Source organism: Nestor notabilis, unplaced genomic scaffold (genome assembly GCF_000696875.1).
Source record: "Nestor notabilis isolate BGI_N333 unplaced genomic scaffold, ASM69687v1 scaffold11139, whole genome shotgun sequence".
NCBI lineage: Eukaryota > Metazoa > Chordata > Aves > Psittaciformes > Psittacidae > Nestor > Nestor notabilis.
The window spans coordinates 50,444-72,761 of record NW_009942401.1 but is presented as its reverse complement, the minus strand read 5'-3'; the positions used below and the strand labels follow the sequence as shown (position 1 = coordinate 72,761).

Here is a 22,318-nt window from a genome sequence, read left to right as displayed (position 1 = left end):
GAGCAGGCAACAGGAGATCGGTGGCTTAGGTGACACTGACTAGGAAATGTAGTAAAGCCATGAAGGCCAGGATAAACTACATCAGCTGTGGCTAAAAAAGAGGACAAATGATGGCCAGCAGGAAAAGGTGAGGCAGAAGTCAAAGCAGCGTGAGTGGGAAGGAGATGTAGGGCAGGAAGCATGTAAGCAGCAGCAGCAACAGAAAAGCAGTCCTTGGGAAAGGTCAAGTCAAAGGACTGACATCTGAGAAGCTAACCAGCAGGAGGAAGAGGTCAGTCACAGAAAACTAGAGAGGGAGCAGGGGACAGACAGATAAAGATGAGGGCAGTGCAGTGACTGGGAGAGGCATCAGAGGATCGGTGCAACTGTGACTGGAAGGGGAGGTCTGGCTGAGAGAAGAAGTCTCTTGGCTACTTCCAAGGGACAATCATTTTATTAAGAATTTTTTCACTTCAGAAAGTCTGAAACTCCTCATTTTCAGCAAATACCTTTCTTCATTAATGGCAACTTCAGTGCAGCCTGAGCCCTGCGGCAATGGCCTCAATACTGCAACTCCAAAGTGCTTGGCTCCGAAAGAGAAGGGAGGGAAAGAAAGGAGAGGGATGTTGTGGGGGTGAGAGGAGGTTTAACAAAGAATCATTTTAACAGAAACTCCTGAGTAATGGCTCTGCCCCAGGCCAAGAATAACATCAGCTCAATGTCAGCAATTAGAAGAGGGCTCAGCCAGGCCCTGTGGCCAGTTCCAGCCTCCTCACAGGCACAAGCCAGCTTACAGCCCTTTCCTGAACTCATAAGCACCCACAGCTGCCCACCCAGAGCCCCTTGGATAGAGATGAAAGGAAGACCTTCTGCTCAGAGGGGGAGCAAGATGACTGTAGGTGAGGGAATCTGGGGATGGAATCTGCATGGCTAAGTGAAGGCTTGAAAGGAGGAGTGCAAAGAGTAAATGTCGAAGGGCCTCTTCCAAGACGCTCCCAGAAAAGTATGAGGGCAATCTGCCTATAACCTATTCTCAAAGACCCTGACTAGTGACTCATTCTCTTCACAGGAGGGAGAGTGGGTGTTCAGACCTCCACATGTTAGCTCTGTTCTGGTTTTGTTGGAGTCCAGCCCTGCCAGACTGCCCAGCAAATAGCTCCTTCCTAATGGAGACCAATCTTTTTTGAGTGAAGGTTTGTTCACTCAAAGACTTCCTCTCCTTTAACAGGAAAGCCTTTTGGACATCACTCAGAAGAAAGAACACACATCTCTCTCCATAATAACAAAGAAAGGTAACAATTGCATCAATGATCTCATTGTAACCTTGGAAACTTCCCCAGACAGGATGGAAATGCTGTTCCAAACACAGTGGTCCACTCTTGGCATCTAGGTGTCATTCATAACAGGAATAATACAAAATCTTTTTCGCATTTCCTCCAGTTCTTGGACATTTAGCCCATCTTTTATCCTTGCAATTGTAACAAAGGAGTCATGTATCCTTCAGACAGTTCCATGCAAAGAAGCAAAAGGAGATGTTAAATGTAGTAATAACAAAATGTGTAGGAGGCCTAAAAATTTTCAGCGTTGCAGAGAAAACTTGCATCTGGCATCAGGGTCAATGGCTATGCCTCCTGCACAGCGAAGGTTCTTAAAAGAAATTAATACAATTCTTAAATAGAATGAAGATTCTTTTAAATACTTTTTGAGTCCCCTTAGCATACTCCGCCTTTGATAACTGCTCTTTTGATAACTGAATCAAATCATATAAGAAGACATTCAGGAGGAGGATAATTTAATCAAGATGAAGCCTTGATGGGGTCTGTTTGACACAGGACACAGCTGCCAACACAATTTCAAGACCCTATATTTAGAAACAGAGAAATACAACAGTTACCCAGTCTTAAGCACTTCCCAAAAAGAACTTGGGTCAAAGCAGGAACGTATCATCAGTGATGAGATTAAGTGACAAAGAACTATCGAGACTACAGTTCTAAGGCTGAGGAACTATAAGGGGATGCCCTGAACTGGTGTAGTAAAGTAAGCAGCATGTCAGTAGCCAAATGAAGGAGGATGCCAATGCAGTGGAAGAAGCCACTGGGAATTAAAGCATAAAAATGTTATCAAAATCAGTGCAGATAATACAAGTTTTATTGCAACCCACTCAAAGAGCTACTTCTTCACAAAAGCTGTGCCGTATGCACTGGCTCTGGGTTGGTTCTGCACATCTAAGGCTGTAACTCTGCACATCTGAGTCAGCACTGCTACATCCCAGTCAGGATCTTTTTCTTAATTACCTGGTGCCGGGCCTGACTTTGCTCCAACAGCTGTCGTGACTGAAGTTTAAGTTCCTGAAGTTGTTGCAGAGCAAAACTGAGCTGATAGGTTGGATGTGCCAGCGGATTCCGTGTCACCTTGTTGTAGACACTGTTCTCCATCTCTCCTTCCCAGACAAAACGATGATTCTCTGGAGCCCTGAGAAAAGAAGAGCTATCACTCTATCACCACTCTGCATACAAGGACTCGTGCTTACAAGGCAGTGCTGCTTCCTGAAAATCTCTTAATACTTAGCCAGCTAGGAAATTGTATTAAGTGGCTCCAGCAAGCACAACACCTGCTAGAGGTGCCATGTGCCAACTGCCATCTTGCTAAGGAGTTTCTTGAATTCCAGGCTGGGACTATATTACTAGCCATAACAACATGCTTGAGGAGAACAAAGGAAAAGAGAAGAAAAACTCTGAACTGGAGCATGTCTGTGGCTGATTAGCATTGAAGAGAGACAGAGCTGCAGTAGGAAAAGATCTAAGGATTCCCACCACTAACGAGATAATTATTTATTTGGATTTGTAAATATTTTTGTTAATGTGTTTTGTTAATACACTAACATAAAGCTTACACCAAGCACATACATGCTGCAGTAGAAGTGGAATAGAAGACAGACATGCAGTACAATATCCACAGAGAGGATAAATGACTGGTAGGGTGAGGTTGCAACTAGGGCACATACTGACTTCATACAGTTACAACCCAAAAGACTTGAGGGGTCTGAAGACAGGCTCATTTCTTTTATCATCAGAGCAACACAAGTCTTTTCCAAGATACAAAAGGCCTCCTGCAAAGAGGAAGGAGCTCTTACAACCCAGGCTTATACAGTGGGAGTTCAGCTGTGGCCTGCAAAGTGATAAGTACCAACAGGAGCTCACTGGCTTGCTTTGAAGTTTGTAAGCCCTGTCAAGAAGGCAGCACCAGCACACTTCTCCACAAGGCTGAGGGGCTTTGCAGAGAGCAGATGGCAGACTGACAGGACCACAAGGTACCCTGAGAAGGCTACCATGGCCCAGCAACTCACACATCCTGTGCTCACAAGACAGATGCCACAGACCCACTGAATCCTGACACCCTGGCTAATAAAACCTTCAAGCCTCAATGCCTGAGCTTCCCAAGTTTCTGCTGATCGCTGTCATATTTCAGCCACTCTTTTCAAATGTTTCTTTTGGATTTCAGTGTTAGACTTCCCCTGTATTTCCTGTGCATGTCATAAGTAACCGGGATGTAAAAGATATTTGGTGTCTTTCATGCCACTCTTTGGAATGTAAGCCATGGTTTTCGCAAGGGACTTAACTACAGTCTCCTTCCTTCAGGACCCTATCAAAACTCACAACCTAGATTCTTGGAACATGCCACAGCTTCCCTCTAATGTGTTGCACCTTCCCCCACAAGCTTCATCATCACAGCAAACCCTTAAAATGTTCAGAAGGATGTTTTAAACAACACCAGAAGCAAATACCAGCCTTACATACTCGCCCTCAAAAATAACCTAATGCATCTCTTTCAAAGCAAATTGAGGACAGGGACTCCAAACACTAAAGGGTCACTCTCCACGCTCAGCTCCTCAGCAACAGAGTACTACGACAAGCCAGTGGAAAAAGAGTTCAGCTGCCAACATGTCCACTCTGCATCCTCAGTCCTCTGCTTCCCCACTGTATCCCAGTACAACACTGGATAAATGACTCTCACTCCCTGTTCCCTTTTGCTACAAGATTCTCAGTCTTAGTTCTTTTCCTTTCACTAGTGGTTAGAAAAGTGACAACTGTAATGTTGCAGAGAGTACACAGGCCCTGAAACCCAAATTATATAGGTCCAAATCTGCCTCTGTGCTTAATCTTGAGAGAGCTGCCTCCCACTTCTGAATTTGCCTTCCCCCTTCTGCCCCAGAAATAGGGTGATGATCCTCAACTACTGTGGTTTTACCTGCAGTTGCTGAGCTCTGGATCCATGAATATGTGTGTGCGCTGCTGGCCTCCCAGCACTGTCCCCTGGGCACAGGATGCCACAAAAAGCATAACTTAAAAGGAGGACAAGGCACAGGGAATCTTTGAAACGATCCCCAGTTGTCTCCTCTCCAATCCCACCAGTTCACCACATGGATTATCAGCAGGTTCCTGTCACCTGGACTAAACTCCCATCCCATATCTAGTCCTTCCACTGCATAGATACAGACTCCACCATTCATTCTGATGTTAAAGCTTATTGGACTTTTCCCCTGTGTGAAGCAGCTGGAATCTCAGTTATGTTCATTCCCTCCATCTCCATGAAGTCAAGTTATCCTGCAGACCAGCTCTTGAAACAAACACCAGACACAACGGTGAAAAGCATTCATCATCTCCATCAAAGTCAAATTAGTGCTCAGTAAACAGCCTGATTAATTCCTCATCAATACTACTGAAAGATTATGATCTTCAATACCTCTGTTTTGAACTAAATAACAATCGTATTTGTCTATTTGCCTGGACTGACTTTCACACCATCAATTTCTCAGTTGGTAAAATTTGGTAAGTTCATTCAAAATGCTTCTAAATAAAGTAAGCCAATGTAAGATAAAGGGGTTACCTCTTACGGATTTCATAACTGGTTAAACCAAATGAAACCAGAGCTACAATAAATGGGCAGTTTCCACAATGGAAGGAGATTACCACTGGGGTCCCACAAGAATCTGAGCTATGGTCTCTGCTGTTCAAAACATTTATAAGTGATCTGGGGGAGGAGAGGAGGGGGAGAAAAAGAGTGAAATAAAAAAAGTTTGCTGTTGAAAAGCTGAACGTCACTGTGAAGTGTGAAAAAAACCAAACATTACTGAATCATCAGAGATTAAATTGGTAGATGACATTCAATTTAATAACTACGAAGTCATGTACGCAGGAAACACAATCTTGGTTCTACATAAGGATGGACTTTGAACTAGTTATTTCTGTTCAGGAAGGAGACCTTCTAACTACAGCTATAATAGATTTTTCTATGAAAACATCACTAAAATACTCTCAAAAAGCAAAGTCAGTGTTAGGAATTATTAAGAAAGGCACAGGGAACAAAACCGAGAACACTTCTATGCTACCATATAAGCCAAAATTGCATCACCTCTTGCACACTGAGGATAGTTCTAACCCCTGTCCCTCCTCTCTTCTCACAAAGCATACAGTAGAACTGGAAGAAATCCAAAGAAATGCTGTAGAGATGATCAAAGGTATGGAACAGCTTATATATTGAGCAATGACTAAATAAACAAGGACTCTTCAGCTTGGAAAAGGGACAACTGAAAGGAAATACGAAAAATACCTATAAAATCATGAGCTTCAGGAAGAAGGAGAACAGGGAACAATTACTCACTTCTCATGACACAAGACATAGGAAAACCCAAATGAAGTCATCAGGTGGGCAGGTTAAAACAAACAAAAAGAAGTAGTTTTTCTCACAACACGTAATTAAACTGTGGATGCCTTCTTACTACAGGAAGTTAAGGATTTATCTTAAAATAAATAAAAAATTTACAGGGGTTCAGAAATTACTAGAGAAACTCACAGAAGCAAGAGCCACTGACTATTTATATACAAAGATACCATCTCCTGGCCAGAAAATCACTGATTACAAAGTCACAGAGAGTACTGGCGAAGTATCACCATTCCATAACATCACCTAATGCTCTTCCCACAAAATCTTCCATGGGCTATTGTCTGAGCAGGACATTAAACCAGGTAGTCCATCTGGTCTGTGAAAATGCAACCAGTCATGTATATGTATCAGGGGTCTGAAACTAAACCTGTTTCAGGACTCAATCAAAAGTTAGAGAATTCAATTAAGCACTCTTTAGGTATTCAAGTTATATGCTTGATCTAGAAACTAATGTCTGTACCAACTTCTCTCATATCTACCTCCAGCTCAGAACCTGTAATACATAAAATTTATCTTTTGATCCAAAAGAAAGCTTGGGAAGCTAAAGATCGAGTGAATTGCTCTAAAACATAAGTCAAGATGAAATGGAGATAAAACTCTGCTAAAGCTGGATCTGCTGATAGTCAAACTGGCTTTGTGCCACAGAGATGATGTGCAGTGACTGCAGGCCGTAGTACTGTGAGGGCCACTAAATGAATGGCAGAACTTTAGTATAATTTCCTTGATTCTTATATATTTTGTTTGACGTATCTAGCAAAGGATTTATTATGGAAATACAAATACTGAAGAATGATGGTCTAATTTTTAAAATGGACTGGGATTGCTGCCTTCAACTTTTGTCTGCTTCAGTGAACTCTCAAATGCTTTCAATGGGTTTCTAACCCATTTCAATCAATATATGATCTATAGCCCAAAATAAATTCTTTAGGATATATCACCCATATAAACTACCCAGGAAATCACCGTTGAAACTATGCTTCTGATCTTTAGGAAGAACTAAATTAAAAAATCAAAACAAAACAAAAACAAAAAACCCAAAACACACACACACACAAAACACCAAAACACACACAAAAAAAAACCCCAAAACCAAAACCAAACCAAAGACAAAAAAAATCAAACAAAACCACAAATCTTTGGCTAACATTTTCTTGCAGCATGAACAGTCTTGTGTACAACTCCCTGCAGTTCCAATACCACCTTCTCCACATGATGCAGCACAACAGCACTTTTTTCTAGATTCTTTATTGAAAACACTCTTGCTTGCCTGAGTAGAATCCTTCTGGATTGAATACGCTTCTGCTGGTTTTCATGTGGCTTGCTTCTTTATAGTTGGAAATCAATATAAATTCGTTATACATAACTTTGACCTTTTATAATATAAGCATTAAATATTTGACAGCAGAATGTCTGCATATTTGCAAGTCTTCAGATCACCTTCATGGAGAGATGTTTCAGCTGCAGTTTGGGAAAGTCCGCATGTAACGTATTATCAAATTGCTGATATTACATCTAAGGCAAAGCTTGCTGTGGTACAGGAAAACAGGGCTTAGGATCTTAGACTCAATAAGCTGCTGCCAGAGACATGCTCCAGCTTTTAGCCTATTTGCCATGCTCACAGGAATGCATCACAGTGCAGCTCCCAGTCTGTCTTTGCCTGTCAGATGATCTATCGAAGCATGACAGCACATTTGCACCCTTCTTGAAGTTAGTTTTTTTACTTAGGGAATTTGGCAACAGAGTCAGCACAGTATTGAAGGCTGGAAAAGAGCTGTAGAGGACCTCACATCTTAATAGATACTGTAGAGTTCATATGGTAGACAGAATATATAAATACTCCAAACTGAAAGAAAAGGTTTCTCACAACTCACGTTGTTTTCAGCAAAGCCAAAAATAACCAGAAAAAAACCCACACCCACAGTGGAAATGAGGATCATTGAGTCAGTTCTCACAGGCCTGCTTGTTTTCAATTCAGGATTATTGCTTGAACATGCGTGACTGACTGAATATTCATTTGCTCACATGTACAGACAACAGATACAGCCACAGATGCATAACAGATATAGACATAGATGCACACACATGCAAATGGAAAATACGAATTCCTGCCTGTGCCACCAGAAGTGATTGGGTTTCATTCTGTCAGCCAGGCTGGTTGTGAGCAATCTTCTCACAGCTTGCTCAGGATTATTTATGAGTTGCTTAGTTTAGAGACCTGGCCAGGATTCAGATCTTTGCTATGTACAGGAAATCTCAGGCTTGGCATTATGGCCCATCGTTTGTAAGCAAGATTCTGTCCTTCCAGCAGCTCTCAGAGCTACTCAGCATTTTTGGCAAGAAACCCGCTGTGTTCCTTTCTTTCAACTGTAGTTTTCATAAAGCCTGGGCCAAAATTCCCTCTTTCTCTTTGCTGACAGTATAAGACCTCTCTGCTGCAGCTTTTGCATCACAAAAGATACAGGTTTGCCTGGGACACCAGTTTCAACAGATCTCCATGCTATTATGATTACAACTCAACCTAAAAGTGCTAGAACACCATGCACTCATCTCCAGATTTTCTGGTTCCAAATTCCCTTTCTGCTCTAGTTCTTTTTTCCAGTGTAAGCAACTCCTATGCAATCAACTACCTACACCTGTCCTGAGACTTAATGCTAGTGTACTAAAATACTCATAAAATGCTACTACATTTGTTCATTGATTACAGAAAAAAAGCCTCAGTGAAATCCAGCCTTCATACAGAAAGGATATTGTTATCAGCTCTTAAAAGAAAATAGAGAGATGGCTTCTGTTCCCACTTCAAAAAGATTTGGAGGGAATACCAAGCACTGAAGCTGCAGACAAGACATGACCACAGAACAACACTTACTAAGAAGATCATGGTTACAAAGAACTATGTGACATACAGCAAGTCCACACTAAAAGAATGACACCAGTAACTACTAATGATAGCCCATGCTTCTCCTAGCATCCACAGTTCCTAATTAACTCATTCAAACATCTGACAAAGCAGGATCTACTATACCACCACCACTGCTGGGATGGGTAATACTGCACAATAAAAGACAGCAGAGGACAGCACAAAGAAAAATATTTACTAAAGTGAAACTACAAGGAAATAATCAGGGGAGGGGAAGAGAATGCCAGAGTAGTCTAATTTCTTACTGCATAGTTTGGATATAAATTGGGTTGAAAGCTTCGAATGTTTAAAAACAAAACAAACCCCAAGCATTTAAGGATTTTTAAGTATCATAAATATTACACATGGGGCTTTCATTTACATTTCAACTGAAGCCTTCTTCCAATGGAACAGCTGAGCACTTGTTTGATACCAACTCCTGTGTGGCAAGCAACAATGCCAATACTTGTGCTTCCCATGTATCACTGACTAAGTAAGCACTTCTGAAACATTTGAAAAGTGCCTACAACCCATTGAAAAGCAACGCAAACTAGCTTCACATCACTTGTGAAAAAGAAGCTTAGCATTCTTGAAGAATATTCCTCTATATTTAACCTTACTTACTTTGTGAGAACTGATAGGATCAGAGTAGGAGTCAGTATAACTGGAGGCCTAGCAAACTGAGAAAAGAATTATCCTCTTTTATAAAAGGAAACAAGCTGACAATGAAATTATTTTGCATTCTTTCCTGTAAAGGCTGGAGCTAAGGATGAACAAGGGCCATTGCTGGCAACAAGGGAGCAGAGTGCATTTATAAATTAGTGCTCCCACCCTGCCACAGAATGCAAGACAACCTTGGACAGCAGTTTCTTTCCCACAGGGCATTCAGGTGGTATGACAAGTCCAGGAAGCTTCTAGTACAAAGCCTTCATGAACACCAGCTGCTAGAAAGTAGTTGGCATAGTAACTAATGATTCTGACTAGTGTGGCAGCTCCCAGCATCCTGCTGACTTATGTTCAGGCACTCAGAAAAACACAGAACATTTTCTTTGGCACACTATACACTTCTTCCATCCCTAACAATAGGCCCTAGATTGGCTATGAAGCAATGATAAACATAGTGGGACAAAGCCCAGGACACTGGGGGCCTGGCTGGGATGCAGGACTGTTGGGCCTCTCACAGTGCTACTTGCCTCAGGGCGTTTCTTTGTGTTTTCTCCCTCCTTCCCTCCCCTCAGCTTCAAAAGCAATAAACTAAAAATTGAAAAACAGAGGCAACAAGACTTTGAGAATGGTTTGCTCCTGGCCTCTGCTGTTATCAGGAGTGTCTATGAAAGAGTCACTTTAGTGCAGTTTAGATAGCAAGAGTCTACATTTTAGCATGGTCCGTAGCTCTGATTGCTGGACCATGCAAGCCCCTAAAATATGCTGCAGCAGCAATGTTACAAAGGTAACAAAAGGGAGCTTTCCAAAAACCCACAGGTGAACAAAGCATTTTTAATATTTCTCAAAGAGCTCAGCGTGGGACTCTCGAGATCTTCTGAGGCACAGGGAGCTGTCCAGAACTCACCGCAGTGCAGGTACTTGGAGACAGGGAAGGAGGAGAAAGCAGGTGGCCTGTGTAAAACAAGGATGCCATCACCTGGCCTGCAGTCTGCTTTTGAGCCTTGCAAGAGAAGCCATGGAAAAGCTTCTAAAGTTAATAAGCAGCCTGTCAAGGCTGCATTGGCACAATAAACGTGTGGAACTGCATTTTGGGTTCACATCCAGTTCAAAGTGACAAATACAATCCCTCATGGTGAAGGTGCTGCAGAGATGTGGGAGAGTTTCTGTCCAAGACCATCAATCAAACTTTCCCTTCTTAGTAATGAGGCACAGACACAGGCATCCTGTAATAGTTTCAGCCTTAGTTCTTCAGCTCCCCACTTTGCCAGCAGCTCAAGCTGCTTCTACCTACACAAGAGGCTCTTACCATCAGTATCTTTGTGCCATAAAACAACAGAAGGTGTACATGTGAAAAGCTTTGGGACTGAGGTGGCTTAAGCAAAGAACATGAAAAGTTCTGTGGATTTAACTACAATTTCCAGATCCATTCACAGGTTAACTGTAATAGCTACCAGAGGCACAGTTCAAGCATCCCAGGACATTTTAATGTGCATAATTACTAGCAAATGTCAGGAGTCCCCCTCTGCTATTCTCAGAATTTCCCCTTTCAGCCGAGAGTTGATGTTGTTACAAGAATTTTATTCAAAAACAAAGATGTGAGCAAAGCATCCAACTCATCTCCTTGTGGTACAGGATTAGCGGCATGTGTCAGTGGCTGGAGGAGTCCATGTGTCACAGTTTCAGCTGCACAACTCCTCAGGCAGGTACACATTCAGCATCTAGTATTTTCCCCTGAGATTCCCAATTAAACTTCTATTTTCTCTGTTTTATTGCATAAGCTTCACTACTAGAGCTATGCCTCTTTCGAGCTTAGCCAGTCTTGGCACACTTAACTCCCTTCATCTTTTTCCTCATCTTAGTCCCTTCTGGCCTTTGATTGTATTTTGCTTTTCACTGAACATTTTCCACTTTATTGGTATTTGGGGCTAGGCAAGTGCTCAAAACTGAGCACATTATTCCAGATGTGCAAGCACAACAGCTATAAAGGGAAAGATCCCTGCTTTCTTGCTCCTTCACTTTATTCTACAAGTAATATAAAAGTTAATGGGCTTCCTTCTTTTCTAGTACATGCTGCTGTATAATTTATTTCCTGCTTCTAAAGATTAGTCCTGCCATTCAGAAACCTGGTGTTTAGAGCAAAAATATTTTCTTACAGCAAAGGCAACGTAGTGCCTACTCAGTTCCACTGCAAATCAGGAATTAAGTCTCCATATACAGGCAAGATCATGAGTGTAGCAGGCTAGAAATGAGGTGCATCAGAATGGCTTCTACCAAGGGAAGGCCAGAGTGAAATGACAGAGCACTGGAAAACCTCTGCAGGCAAGACCTGATCTACCTCAATTATTCCTGGATTTAGCAGGTATTATCAACCTCCTACTTTCAGGAGCACTAAACATGCCAGTCTTAGCAAATGAAATATTTACCCTTCGGTGGAGCCAATTTTTGTCGGGCCTCTGGTAGCATCCTTGACTCCATGCCAGTTAGAAAATACTGTCAGTCTCTCTGAACTGGGGAATACTTGGCAGGTAAACAACACTGTATTTTTTATTTCTATTTACACATGGCAGCTTTGAAATTCACTAGCAGAAAGGTTAAATCAAGAAGAAGAAGAAAGCTAACAGCCAGTTGGCTACAAAGGTCAATGCTTTCATCCTATTGTAGTTCATCAGGTCACTGGAGAAGCAACTGAGCATATCTTCTCCATGTGATCTAGATTAACAAAATCACATAGCCTTTCTACCCTAAGTTAGTGCAAACATAGGGGTGAACTTTACTGAGTAGAAGGTGGTTCTGGCTTCACATTTCTTCCATATACTTCCACAACTGCAAACACAGTCAGACCCTTCAAAAACATTGTAACAGCAAGACATACATATAGTAGGACTAACACAGAAACCTGGTATCATTTTGCTCTCATAAGGAAGTTTTGGGGAAGATTACCTGCTTAAATCTGATGTGCAATTGCCTGAACTGTGTCATGTCATCCCTTGTCTGCCCCCAGATTTAAAGTATTAATTAATGAAGTTCAGACAGAGCAGGTAGACTCTTGAACAAAGTTACCTCACTGTACTACTGTCTAGCTCCACTTTAAGTCATTCATTCTTAGATGTGTTATGTGCCGCCTTAGATTTGATCACTCATCCTAATCCAGACAGAGTTTCTGAGGTGACTATATACACTCCACAGGATTCATAGTAACAGAAACTTAGATGCAGCACTGCACCACTTACAAAGATGGGAAAGGTATTCCTTGTTAGAAAGGTTCCACTGTAAAATTCTAGCATGGATAAAGTGGATCAAAACAAAACATGACTTGGACATACATTCTTTTACTTTTTCTTTATCAATATAGGCAAGTCTACTGAAAACCAAACTGGAAAAGACTGATGGACTTTATTTATTCCTAGCTATACATTTGTGTGTATGCTTTATGCAAGCAGATTTTGCATTTCATGGGTGGACAGCAGCCGTAGCACGTGAGGATGAAAACAGTAAATGGGCACCACTGTCTAGAATATGCTTATGACTGGGTCTGTAATTAAAGTCACTCATCTCCCCATGAAACACATATTCCCTACCTTTCTCCAGAGAGGCAAGGGTTAAGTCAGGACCAGTAAGTAGCCCTGCACCCTGTAATGCCTCTTTTGAAAAGCCGCTCACACAGTTTACAGGGGAAGAGTGAGAGTGTAGCTGCTGTCCCAGCCAACATTTGGTTCCTATTACAGTGAATAAATCTCCCCCTCCCCCTTTTCTTTTATTTTTCCCCTTTTTATATTAAAAGTCCATCAAACACATTTTTTCCTCAATATTTTCCATTAAGTTTCTTCCTGTGTAGCCTTTCCCAGAGTGTGGTGCTCTTTGCTATATATGCTCAAGAAGCAGCTGCAAGATCCCAACTGAATAAGAGAATGGGGAATGAAGCAAGCAGCTCAGGCCCCTTTTTCAAGTCTCGGGAGGCAAGTGAAAAGTTACAGTTGGGCTAAACTGGTGAAATCTGGAACACTTAAGAATAAACAAACAAACAAAACCCAGGCTGTTGAGTTTTGTAGGGTCAAGGCTTCTAACATGGGAGAGAACAGTCAGGGCACTCTGCCCCTGCCACCATCAGCCTCTCAAAAGATACAGCATAGGATGATGTTACAATACAGTGCCTTATATTCCTCCAAGGTTGTACTGTTCAGATCTCATACCACTTGAGGCCCAAATGACTTTTTGAATTGTGCTGTATGACTCATGCTCCTAACTTCTGGTATTTTGTTGTCTAAATATTAAATATCAAGTACACAAAGAAACCTCTAAAGAACACGACAAGCCGCAAAGTTCCCAATTCCACAAAGTTTGCACTGAAGTTCATTAAAGCAATTCACTTTGCTGGATATCCAGTACACCTGGATTATTATTTGGTATGTTGTAGATGAAGATACTCTGATGGAGTGTCTCTCAGAGGAGACTTAATAAATCTGACAGCTTAGATGGTCTGCCTATAGGGATGAAGTATACTGAAGTATACAGTTCCCTAATATCATGGCTATAAATTTCAAGTTCAAGAATTATAGCCAGATAATAGAACCTCACAAAAGTAGCAACACTTCTACATTTATAATCTATATACCTAAAGGGAAGGCCAGAATCTGTTATGCACTTCCAGAACAAAGATGTACAAGTTCATCTATTCAGGGAATGTGGAAAGTGTCACTGGAAAGCTAGCTGGACAACAGTCATATTAGAAGAAATGCTCCAGGTAAGAGAGCAGCAGCATGGCACCAATATGCATCTGCTGCTGCCATTCAGTAACACAACTAAAGCTGTATACCATCTAGTTCCTGAAATACAGCAAAATAAGAAAAAAAAAATATAAAACAAGAACTAAAGGTCACTTCTCTGAGTCCTTGCTGTGAGGCTGTATGCTTGTGGTTAATAGTCTCTTGGTTTTGGATAACTCTTCAAGCATTGCTACAACGGCAGAGTAAAGGTCCTCAAAGAGACCTTTTCCCTTAAAACAACTGAAATTTATCAACCTAGCTTCAATGTAATGAAGCTAAAGGAGCTTCCCAGTAAAAAGAAAACAGACTTAGACAGTTCCCTAAGCACAATGGCACTTGTATGCTGGCCAAAGAAGCATCTCTAGCATTCTTCTCTTCCCCATGTTCTAAACTTGATTCTGTATGTAGTTTCTGCTTTCCTTGTCCCTCCAGCGGATTTAGATAAGGTAAAAAGGTATGACAAGAAATAGACTGGATTTGAGAGTGATTTCCCACCTGTTAAACAGAATGTTCTCCCTCTTCAGGTCCCTTTTGCAGTTCTGTTATGTTGGAGTTGAGAAAAAATTTCTTACGTCCACCTCCTGCACAAATCAACTCACCTGCTGTGGCTCCCGGAACATTTAACAATGGGTTGGAGAAAGAATAGGAAGAAATGATTGTGTCTGTGTCAGCTAAAATTTATAACAAAGCAATTACATAAAATATAATTGGGGGGAGAGTGAGAACTGTGGAATATGCTCAGATCCACAGAAAGAATACTAGCATGAGTTATTTTCTATTGCAGAAGCTGCAGTAATCATACATATTGGATAGATGAGAGCATCCTATTACACACATTGCAGGGATAAAAACCCCCTACTTATACAGAGACCACAGATAGATAATACACGCAAACCATGACATACAGACTTTCAGCCATCCTACAAGCAGCATGGCGCACTGGCACCAAAGCAATCCCAGGGTTGTGGTGCTAACTGTTTACAGCGAGCTTTTTTGGAATTCCTGCAAGCCTCACAATGGCCACACAATGCTGTATTTGTACTGTAAAAGGTAAGTGCTGTTTTTCCCTTACTCCACTGGTTACCCAACTTCTTAGACATAATGGAAGATACTTTCTGGAAGTGCTTTTCAACCAAGGCAGCACAAATTCCTAGCAAAGTTCTTCTCAAGCTAAAACTGACAGAAGTTTTCCAGGTCTGTAGTGTTCCTTCTAAGAAACCTCCAGAGATACCCTACTTGCAAAAACTACTATTCAGAACAGAATTCTGCCCGAAAAATCCACAAAGTATTTTGCAAACAAACTTGTTGCGTATTTTATTAAAAGCTAAAATGCAGAACCCCCCCCCCCCCCAACTTCAGAACAGAATGGCAGGTTCAGCTTTGAATTACATGTTACCAGTATTTAATACAGAAAGAGAAAATATTTTAGCATGATCTATAGCCAGCACTGGGGGGAAAAAAATCCAACAAAAAATAAACCAACACCACACAAAACCAAACGTCCCCGCAAAAAACCCCAAAACCTCAAACCAAAGCAAACAAGAAAACCCAACAAAAACAGTGCACCTGCTTCCCAAAACTTCCTATGCATCTACTCCCCTCTATTGCCTCCAGAAACAGTTGATGACATACCAAGAGTGAATTGTAAAGAACTGCAAGAAAAGAGTGGAAAGACTTATTTTTATAAAGCCACACCTGAAAAAGCAAAGCTTTTCAAATACTGCAGAGCAAGAATCTCCCCAGTTTTTTATTTTTTGTCACTTTTTCCTCCTAGGATTAATACCACAGAAGCATATTGCCTTGCCAGAATAGACTATTCCAGTTTATGATGAGTTTTGCCTCCTTGCCGGTCTTTTCTTTTAGGCTAGTCAGAACACTGTCACCATTCCACTCCTACTATCGTCCCACCTCCTATTATGATCTGTCTGCCTCTTTGCCTGAAAACAGAGCTCAGCCTGCAGCATGTCCAGTTACCCAATGTTTCAATAAGAAAAATCACAGAGGAGGTCGCATTATCATAAAGAAGTTCAATATTCAGTGGAATAAACTGAGTTACAGCATCTTGGTTTTGGCAAAGAAGAGTTAAGTGAGTTAAGTAGAACTCCCGGTTAACTGCCTCCAGCAGAAACAGCAGTGAGTGGTTATCTGTTCCTGCTTTAACAGAGGCTTTACATGAAGCTTTAGTTTAGCCACCACACTTCTGTGTCTCTTTCCTTATTGGAAAGATCATCTGGTCCCTTTTAGTCTCAGCAATGAGTTCTGGGGCATCATGAATGTACATCTTTGCCTATTTTATGTGCCCATTACAGAACAAAAGATCAAAATTACTATGATTATTTTGGGAAAGGACTTAAAGCAGAAGAGAGGTGAGGAAGCAGTAACTAGAAAGGCAAAGAAAACTGAAGTGAAATGAATTTATTACTCCAATTGGCCTAAACAAGTGAGAGGTGCTTCACTGACATGTGCCACAAGGCACTACAATTCAAAGGGTAAAATATAATAAACTAACACTATTGCTAATGCCCACAGTCTTGGTTTAACTAATGTTATTTCCTCCATCCACTGTAAAGAAGAATGTAACATATGAAGGCTGGGGGCAGAAGTGCTGCAGAGGAATAAGGCAGCATAACTGGCAGCTGCTAAAACAGAACTTCAAAGTCTCAGCTCCCTTTGAAAACCCATCAGGCAAGAACAACTCCTCCCTTTCAGCTTCTTTAGGAGCTGGTACACTTAACCACTTCAGCATGTTTGGCAGTTCTACAGCCACTTCCAAAGCAGGTGGTGGAGTGGAAAATTGAGGGAGAGCCCCAGATCGCTCAGTTGTCTCCCCAGCAGGCAGCAATGCACATGCCGACCAAAGCATGCCAGCTGATAGACAATTAAGCATAGGGAACAGAGAATTTGTGGTTACACCTCTGAAACTACAGAAAAGACCACAACTTACCTCAGTAAACTGACTCAACAATCTCTTTTTTCAGGAAACTGCTAACTCTGATGACTGACGAAGTCTGTCATCAGAGGAAGATGAGTAAAAGGATGCTCAGATAATTACACTGTATAGTACAAGGAGCTGGCACACTCTTCAAGTCAGTTCCCAGACTTGCTTGGGATTTGTTGAAAGATCTCTCTCTGTCAGATCCTGTCTGCAAAAGATGGTCAAGTTGCACGAAATTTGCAGCCAAGAGCTTGAAGCCTTTCACATGAGATTTCTGCCTCTGCCTACAGCTGCAGGCTAGGATGTAGAGACTGTAAGCACTGTTTTTATCTGCAGCACCTAAAAAAAGAGCTTTTAGATTCTGTTTATTTGAACAGGCACCGTATTTGTGATGTTTCTTCCTCCAGCGTGGACAGAAGAGTCTATGCTGCATAGGAATTTCATAGGAATTTGTGGTTAAAGATGAAAAAAAGTTATGCAATCCTATATTCCAGTCCTACCCAATCCCTTTTTCTAGAGCCAAAATGGAATTGTTTCCTACAGTGTACAGAGAAAATTGTATAATTAGCCTGAAGCTCCTAGACTCAGGAACACAGATGGGAACCATGGAATCACTACCTCAGGAATTTCACCAAGTGATTGCATGTAATGCTAAGCATGAGCACATCAAAGATGCAGCTGCAGATGCTAAACCCTTATACAGGCAGACTAAAATATCTCAGCCACTTAGTAGAATAATGCCCTTTCAAGAGTCCCCTCCTAGCATAGATAAGTCACACCAAGAGAGAACAATAGCAATAGTGTCCAGTGTCTGGTCAAGAAATCTCCCTTCTATGCCACTTCTTTATACTTGATGGCTTTCATGATGTTTCAGCAAACGTTCTACATAGCATTGACTTTTCTTAAAAAAGCCAAAACTGGTGCATTTAGCAGAAAATGAGTCTGTAGTAGAGACAAATAAGAGCCCAAACATGGCCTCCAAATGGCTTGAGCTGAGCAAAGTAACATTTGCAATGAGGTTGACCTTCATGTTGTGTACTGTGTTTATGGCTCTCTAGAGACTAGTTGGAGCATAAGACAGTAATCAAGCTCTCCCATAAAGGCAAATAACAGACATTACAAAAAAACTGAAAATAAATGACAAGAGAAGTTGTTACCTAGTTTTGCTATCTAACAATATACACCATAAACATCAGTGAGATTTTGATAAACAAGATGCAAACAACCATACATTCTGTAGCAACAAACAGAACACTTCACACTATGAAGTTACATGGTATCAGGAGTTCAGATAATTTCAGAATTTCAAATATCCAGCACCACAATTCTCTTCCCTTTCACTGAACTGCTCCTCAGTTACACAGGCCTAATGTCTACACTCAGGTTCTGCAATGCTCTAGGGGTCATAATATGTTAAAAATCTGTTCTGTTTAGAAAATACCAATACAGCAAACAACTGCACTACAGGAATCATATTCTGTATCCATGCCTCAAAACAACCTAGAAATTCATGCATACCTTCTGTTCTCTTTGCACAGATAGTAGAGGATACTTTCATATTTAAATAATTTGGGTTAGCATCAGCAGCAGGAAAGTGGAATTTCAGAAACAAATGAAAACATGACTCTCACGTTTGAAAAAGAAAAACCAGTTATACAAATAATGTCTCGAATGGGACAAAATATTTAAAATACTAAAAATGGATTGGATCCAAGTTTCTTGAAATATAAGAGAATAATCCAATTGTTAAAACTGGGCTTTCAAAATTACTTTACCAGTAACTATTATTTTATTTAATATATAATATGTGCATTTATTTATACAAATTAAAATAAAAAAATAATATATTTGTGAACTTTAATAGATAACAGAGAAAGTTATTGTTCATTTGTATTTTTAATTACATTAATCCCACATTAAAACACAACTCTTTCTTGAGGGTTTTCAAATTTGAAGAAAGATTAACAAGTTCTCAATATTCAAAACCAAACGCTGTGAATGGCAGCTGTTCCAAAAATATTAATAGGCAGCCTTTGTTGGAACTTTGTTCATATGGGATAAGCTCTGAACTTTCTTGACTTTTTGTGGGTTTTTTAAGGAATTTTGAAACAGAAGGCTAGAAAAATGCTGTCAGTAGTCACCAAGATCTCACTCCCTTGGAGAATATTCTGGAGCTACATGCAGTTCTTTATCAGAAAGAGATGTGTTTATCAACACACCTCATTTTAAGAACAGCAAAGTCTCTGAAGAAACACCTTTGGGGCTGTCTTTGAGAGTTTCAAAAACCTGTGCTTAGAACTTCCACATACACTGTTTTTCTTGTTGATTTCTTCACAACAGGTGAGGTTGTGTTCCCTTTGCCATGTTGACTGCCTGAGTTGAAAAGCCTTTAACCATTGTTCAAGTTACCATCCACTAGATATTTACAGAGAAGCTAAAATCTTTAGCATCATGAGACTGTCAAAGAATCTTACACCCAAGCTTCTAGTGGAGCTGAGATCAGAAATATATTGAACAGAACATTCTAACAAGTTATTTCAAGTTCTTTTCTAACACCACAGTTTGACATCTTTTGGGAAACAGCCATGGGAAGTAGAAGTCACTACACTCTAAGCAGTATATTGTCTTTAATGAGTACTAGAACGTTCTCGATTGAAATTCAGAATTATTGTTTATAAGTGATAGAAGCCATAAATCCTAGATACTTAATCATCAGTAACATAAAATACCAACAGAACTGTCAAACCTGAACTCCTGATTAATATAAAGAATATTATCCTATTTATGCTGTTCCGTAGCTAAAATCTCATGAAAGAAAAATACCTGAAAATGCTGTATTAGTTGTAAAAACAGATACGGATCTGGAAGTTCAAACAGTTTCTAGGAATGCCAAGCCTTCATTGGTATGACTGTTACCTCTTTGTGGTACACTCGGTCACCACCACCAAGAACCAAAGTCTTAACTTATTCAAATTCAAGTCTCAGCATCTGCAGCTTTTCAAAATGCTAAGTGAAGAGAAGCTGACACCTCTTTACTCATCAGTATTTTTATCCCAGTATCAAAAAAAGAAACAGATGGTCCAGATTTAAGGTTTCCTCCTCCTCTTCACATAGTCTACCAAACTGAAAGTTTTCTGAGCTAAGTTTTGAAGAAAACTCAGTTTTCAACACTAAAGACATTCACAGCTCAACTTTGCTACATTCTTTACAGAGATTTTTTTTTTCCCAGCAACAAGCAAAGAAAGAATTCTCTATGCAAACAAAAGGTTAAGACCATATAATCTACAGCCCTTTTGCTCCAAAGTGTGACTCTTGCCCAGGCTAAGCACCCCTGACAGACAGCTGCCAAGCAGCACGTGCAGCACTGCCAGACAACAATTATCTTACACTAACTTTTCATTTGAGCACCTTGCGCCAGATAGCAGAAGGATAGAAAGGGCAGTGGAAGACATTTAGTGAGCCAGATGCAATCTGAAATTCAACCAAAGAAGCCATGCACCATCATGGATACCAGCAGCTGGGACATGAACAGTGCTTTTGATAAGGCTCTCATTTTGAAATTTCTTTTACTAAAGCTCGTTGTCTCAGGGCCTGTTTTCAGTAGACTTGGATCAGTCAGGCTGCCTTAGCCTTTCCCCACCTGGTTTGCTGTGGACAGTAACTGGATGAGAAATGTTCATGAAAGTTCAGTGAGTGCAACAGGAGAGTGCCTGGAAACTGCAGTGTCTTTAAGCGCTACCTAGCTTTTTTCCCCACTTTTTTTTTTTTTTTTAGGAGAATATCCATCTTTCAACTATTGTTACAGAATGAAACCCTAGAAATAACTGCTTGTGATAAAGGATGTGACATTGCAGAGTCTACCTTTAACAGTGCACTTAAAAATCTTTGTAGTTATCACTGGTTCTGGACAATCCAATAACCATGTTTCTTGAGTCATCAAAATGCTTTCTTGCTCATTACCAACCATGTCCTCTTACCCGGAACATTTTGATCAAACTATTCACTGGCTGACAGTATACAGTGTTGGGTGAAGACTAAGAAAGTACTACTAACTACAAATGCTACTTGTTATTATAATTCACATAATTCCCTAAACAAAAAGCTGGTGTTCCACTGTGGAGTTATGGCTGGCCCATATTCACACTACATAATATACATACACTTCAAAAACCTGTGAGCTAATGAAGAGGATCACCACATGCATAGGAAAGCTAAAATACTTCCTGGCTTTTTTCACACACATACACACACCCACTCACACCTACACACCTTTTTCAAAGAGATTTTTCTTAAACATTGAAGCCTTGCATGGCTCACAAACAGCTACTGCTTGATACCTGCAGCCCTGAGTAGCGCGGGACAATTACAGGCTGTCATGGAGCCAACGGCACACAATTCACAAACTTTTGTGTCAGCTGCAAAACTTCCCTGTCTGAAAGGTGGGGAAAATTAGGTGACAAAGCAGGATCTTCAGAGGAATGGCTGACTAACACTTTCAAGAACAGAAAAGGGGTTTGTGCTTTTGGCAGGAAATTCCCATTATACCACAGGATAAACCACCAAAAAGTGGCATGTTTATCCTGAGCAAGCCAAGCTAAAGCATGACCTCAGGCTGTGCAGAAAATACAAACGTGCATTGGTGGTGGAGATTTCACTGTACAAAATGGAAGGTAGCCCCAAGACAAAGCAGGAAGGAAAACCCTTTGGCCCCTTTTGCTGCCTCCTGCTTCGGCATTTGTACTTGGTCACTGAAACCCTTAACTCATCTGAGCTTTACTCCAGGCCTTTTCGCTGTTGACTTCAAAGAGCTGTCCAGAGACTGCCCCACATGAGGGCTGTCTTCTGGAAAGGCTTTCCACATGGATCTCAGATCACACCTTGCTCCCAGCCTCTGACAGATCTGCTAAGACAGCAAGATGATCCTAATTCAACTTCTCTCTCCCAGCTGTACACCAGCAATGTCTTCAACACAGTTGTTTAAAACCTTTGCTTTCACAAGTAGCCAAACTTCCTTTCTAACACTACACTGTAAATACATTTCTCGAAGTGAACAGGTAGAGGACAGACCTGGAAACCTCCAAAATAATGAGTTCGACTTCCGGACAGCCCTGGAGAGCATAAGGCAGATGAAGGAAAAGTTGCTAACCTGTCCTGTGCTTCATAATCCTGGGTTACAAAGGGGATTTCCATTTTGACAAAGCACCATTCTGTTGTGTTTCTGTTAGGGAAGACACACAACATGCAGCTCTGAGATTTCAAAGTGCCTCACTGTGACCCACAGGAATAGCACAGTTCAAAGATGGGCCCATTCAGTCCCTCTGTTCTTAGGCCAGGTGGACCTGCCCTAAGATCAAT

At 40.9% G+C, this 22,318-nt stretch overlaps 1 protein-coding gene across 1 annotated transcript in view; it reads right to left on the bottom strand.

Annotated features, from left to right (window-relative positions):
* LOC104411055 (tubulin polyglutamylase TTLL5-like) overlaps nucleotides 1-22,318 on the bottom strand; it is a gene marked incomplete at its 5' end in the record, with an annotated part of 85,047 nt that overhangs the window by 13,365 nt on the left and 49,364 nt on the right. The window contains 1 exon segment of the mRNA XM_010021384.1: nucleotides 2,274-2,451. Coding sequence (XP_010019686.1) covers nucleotides 2,274-2,451 — 178 coding nt within the window.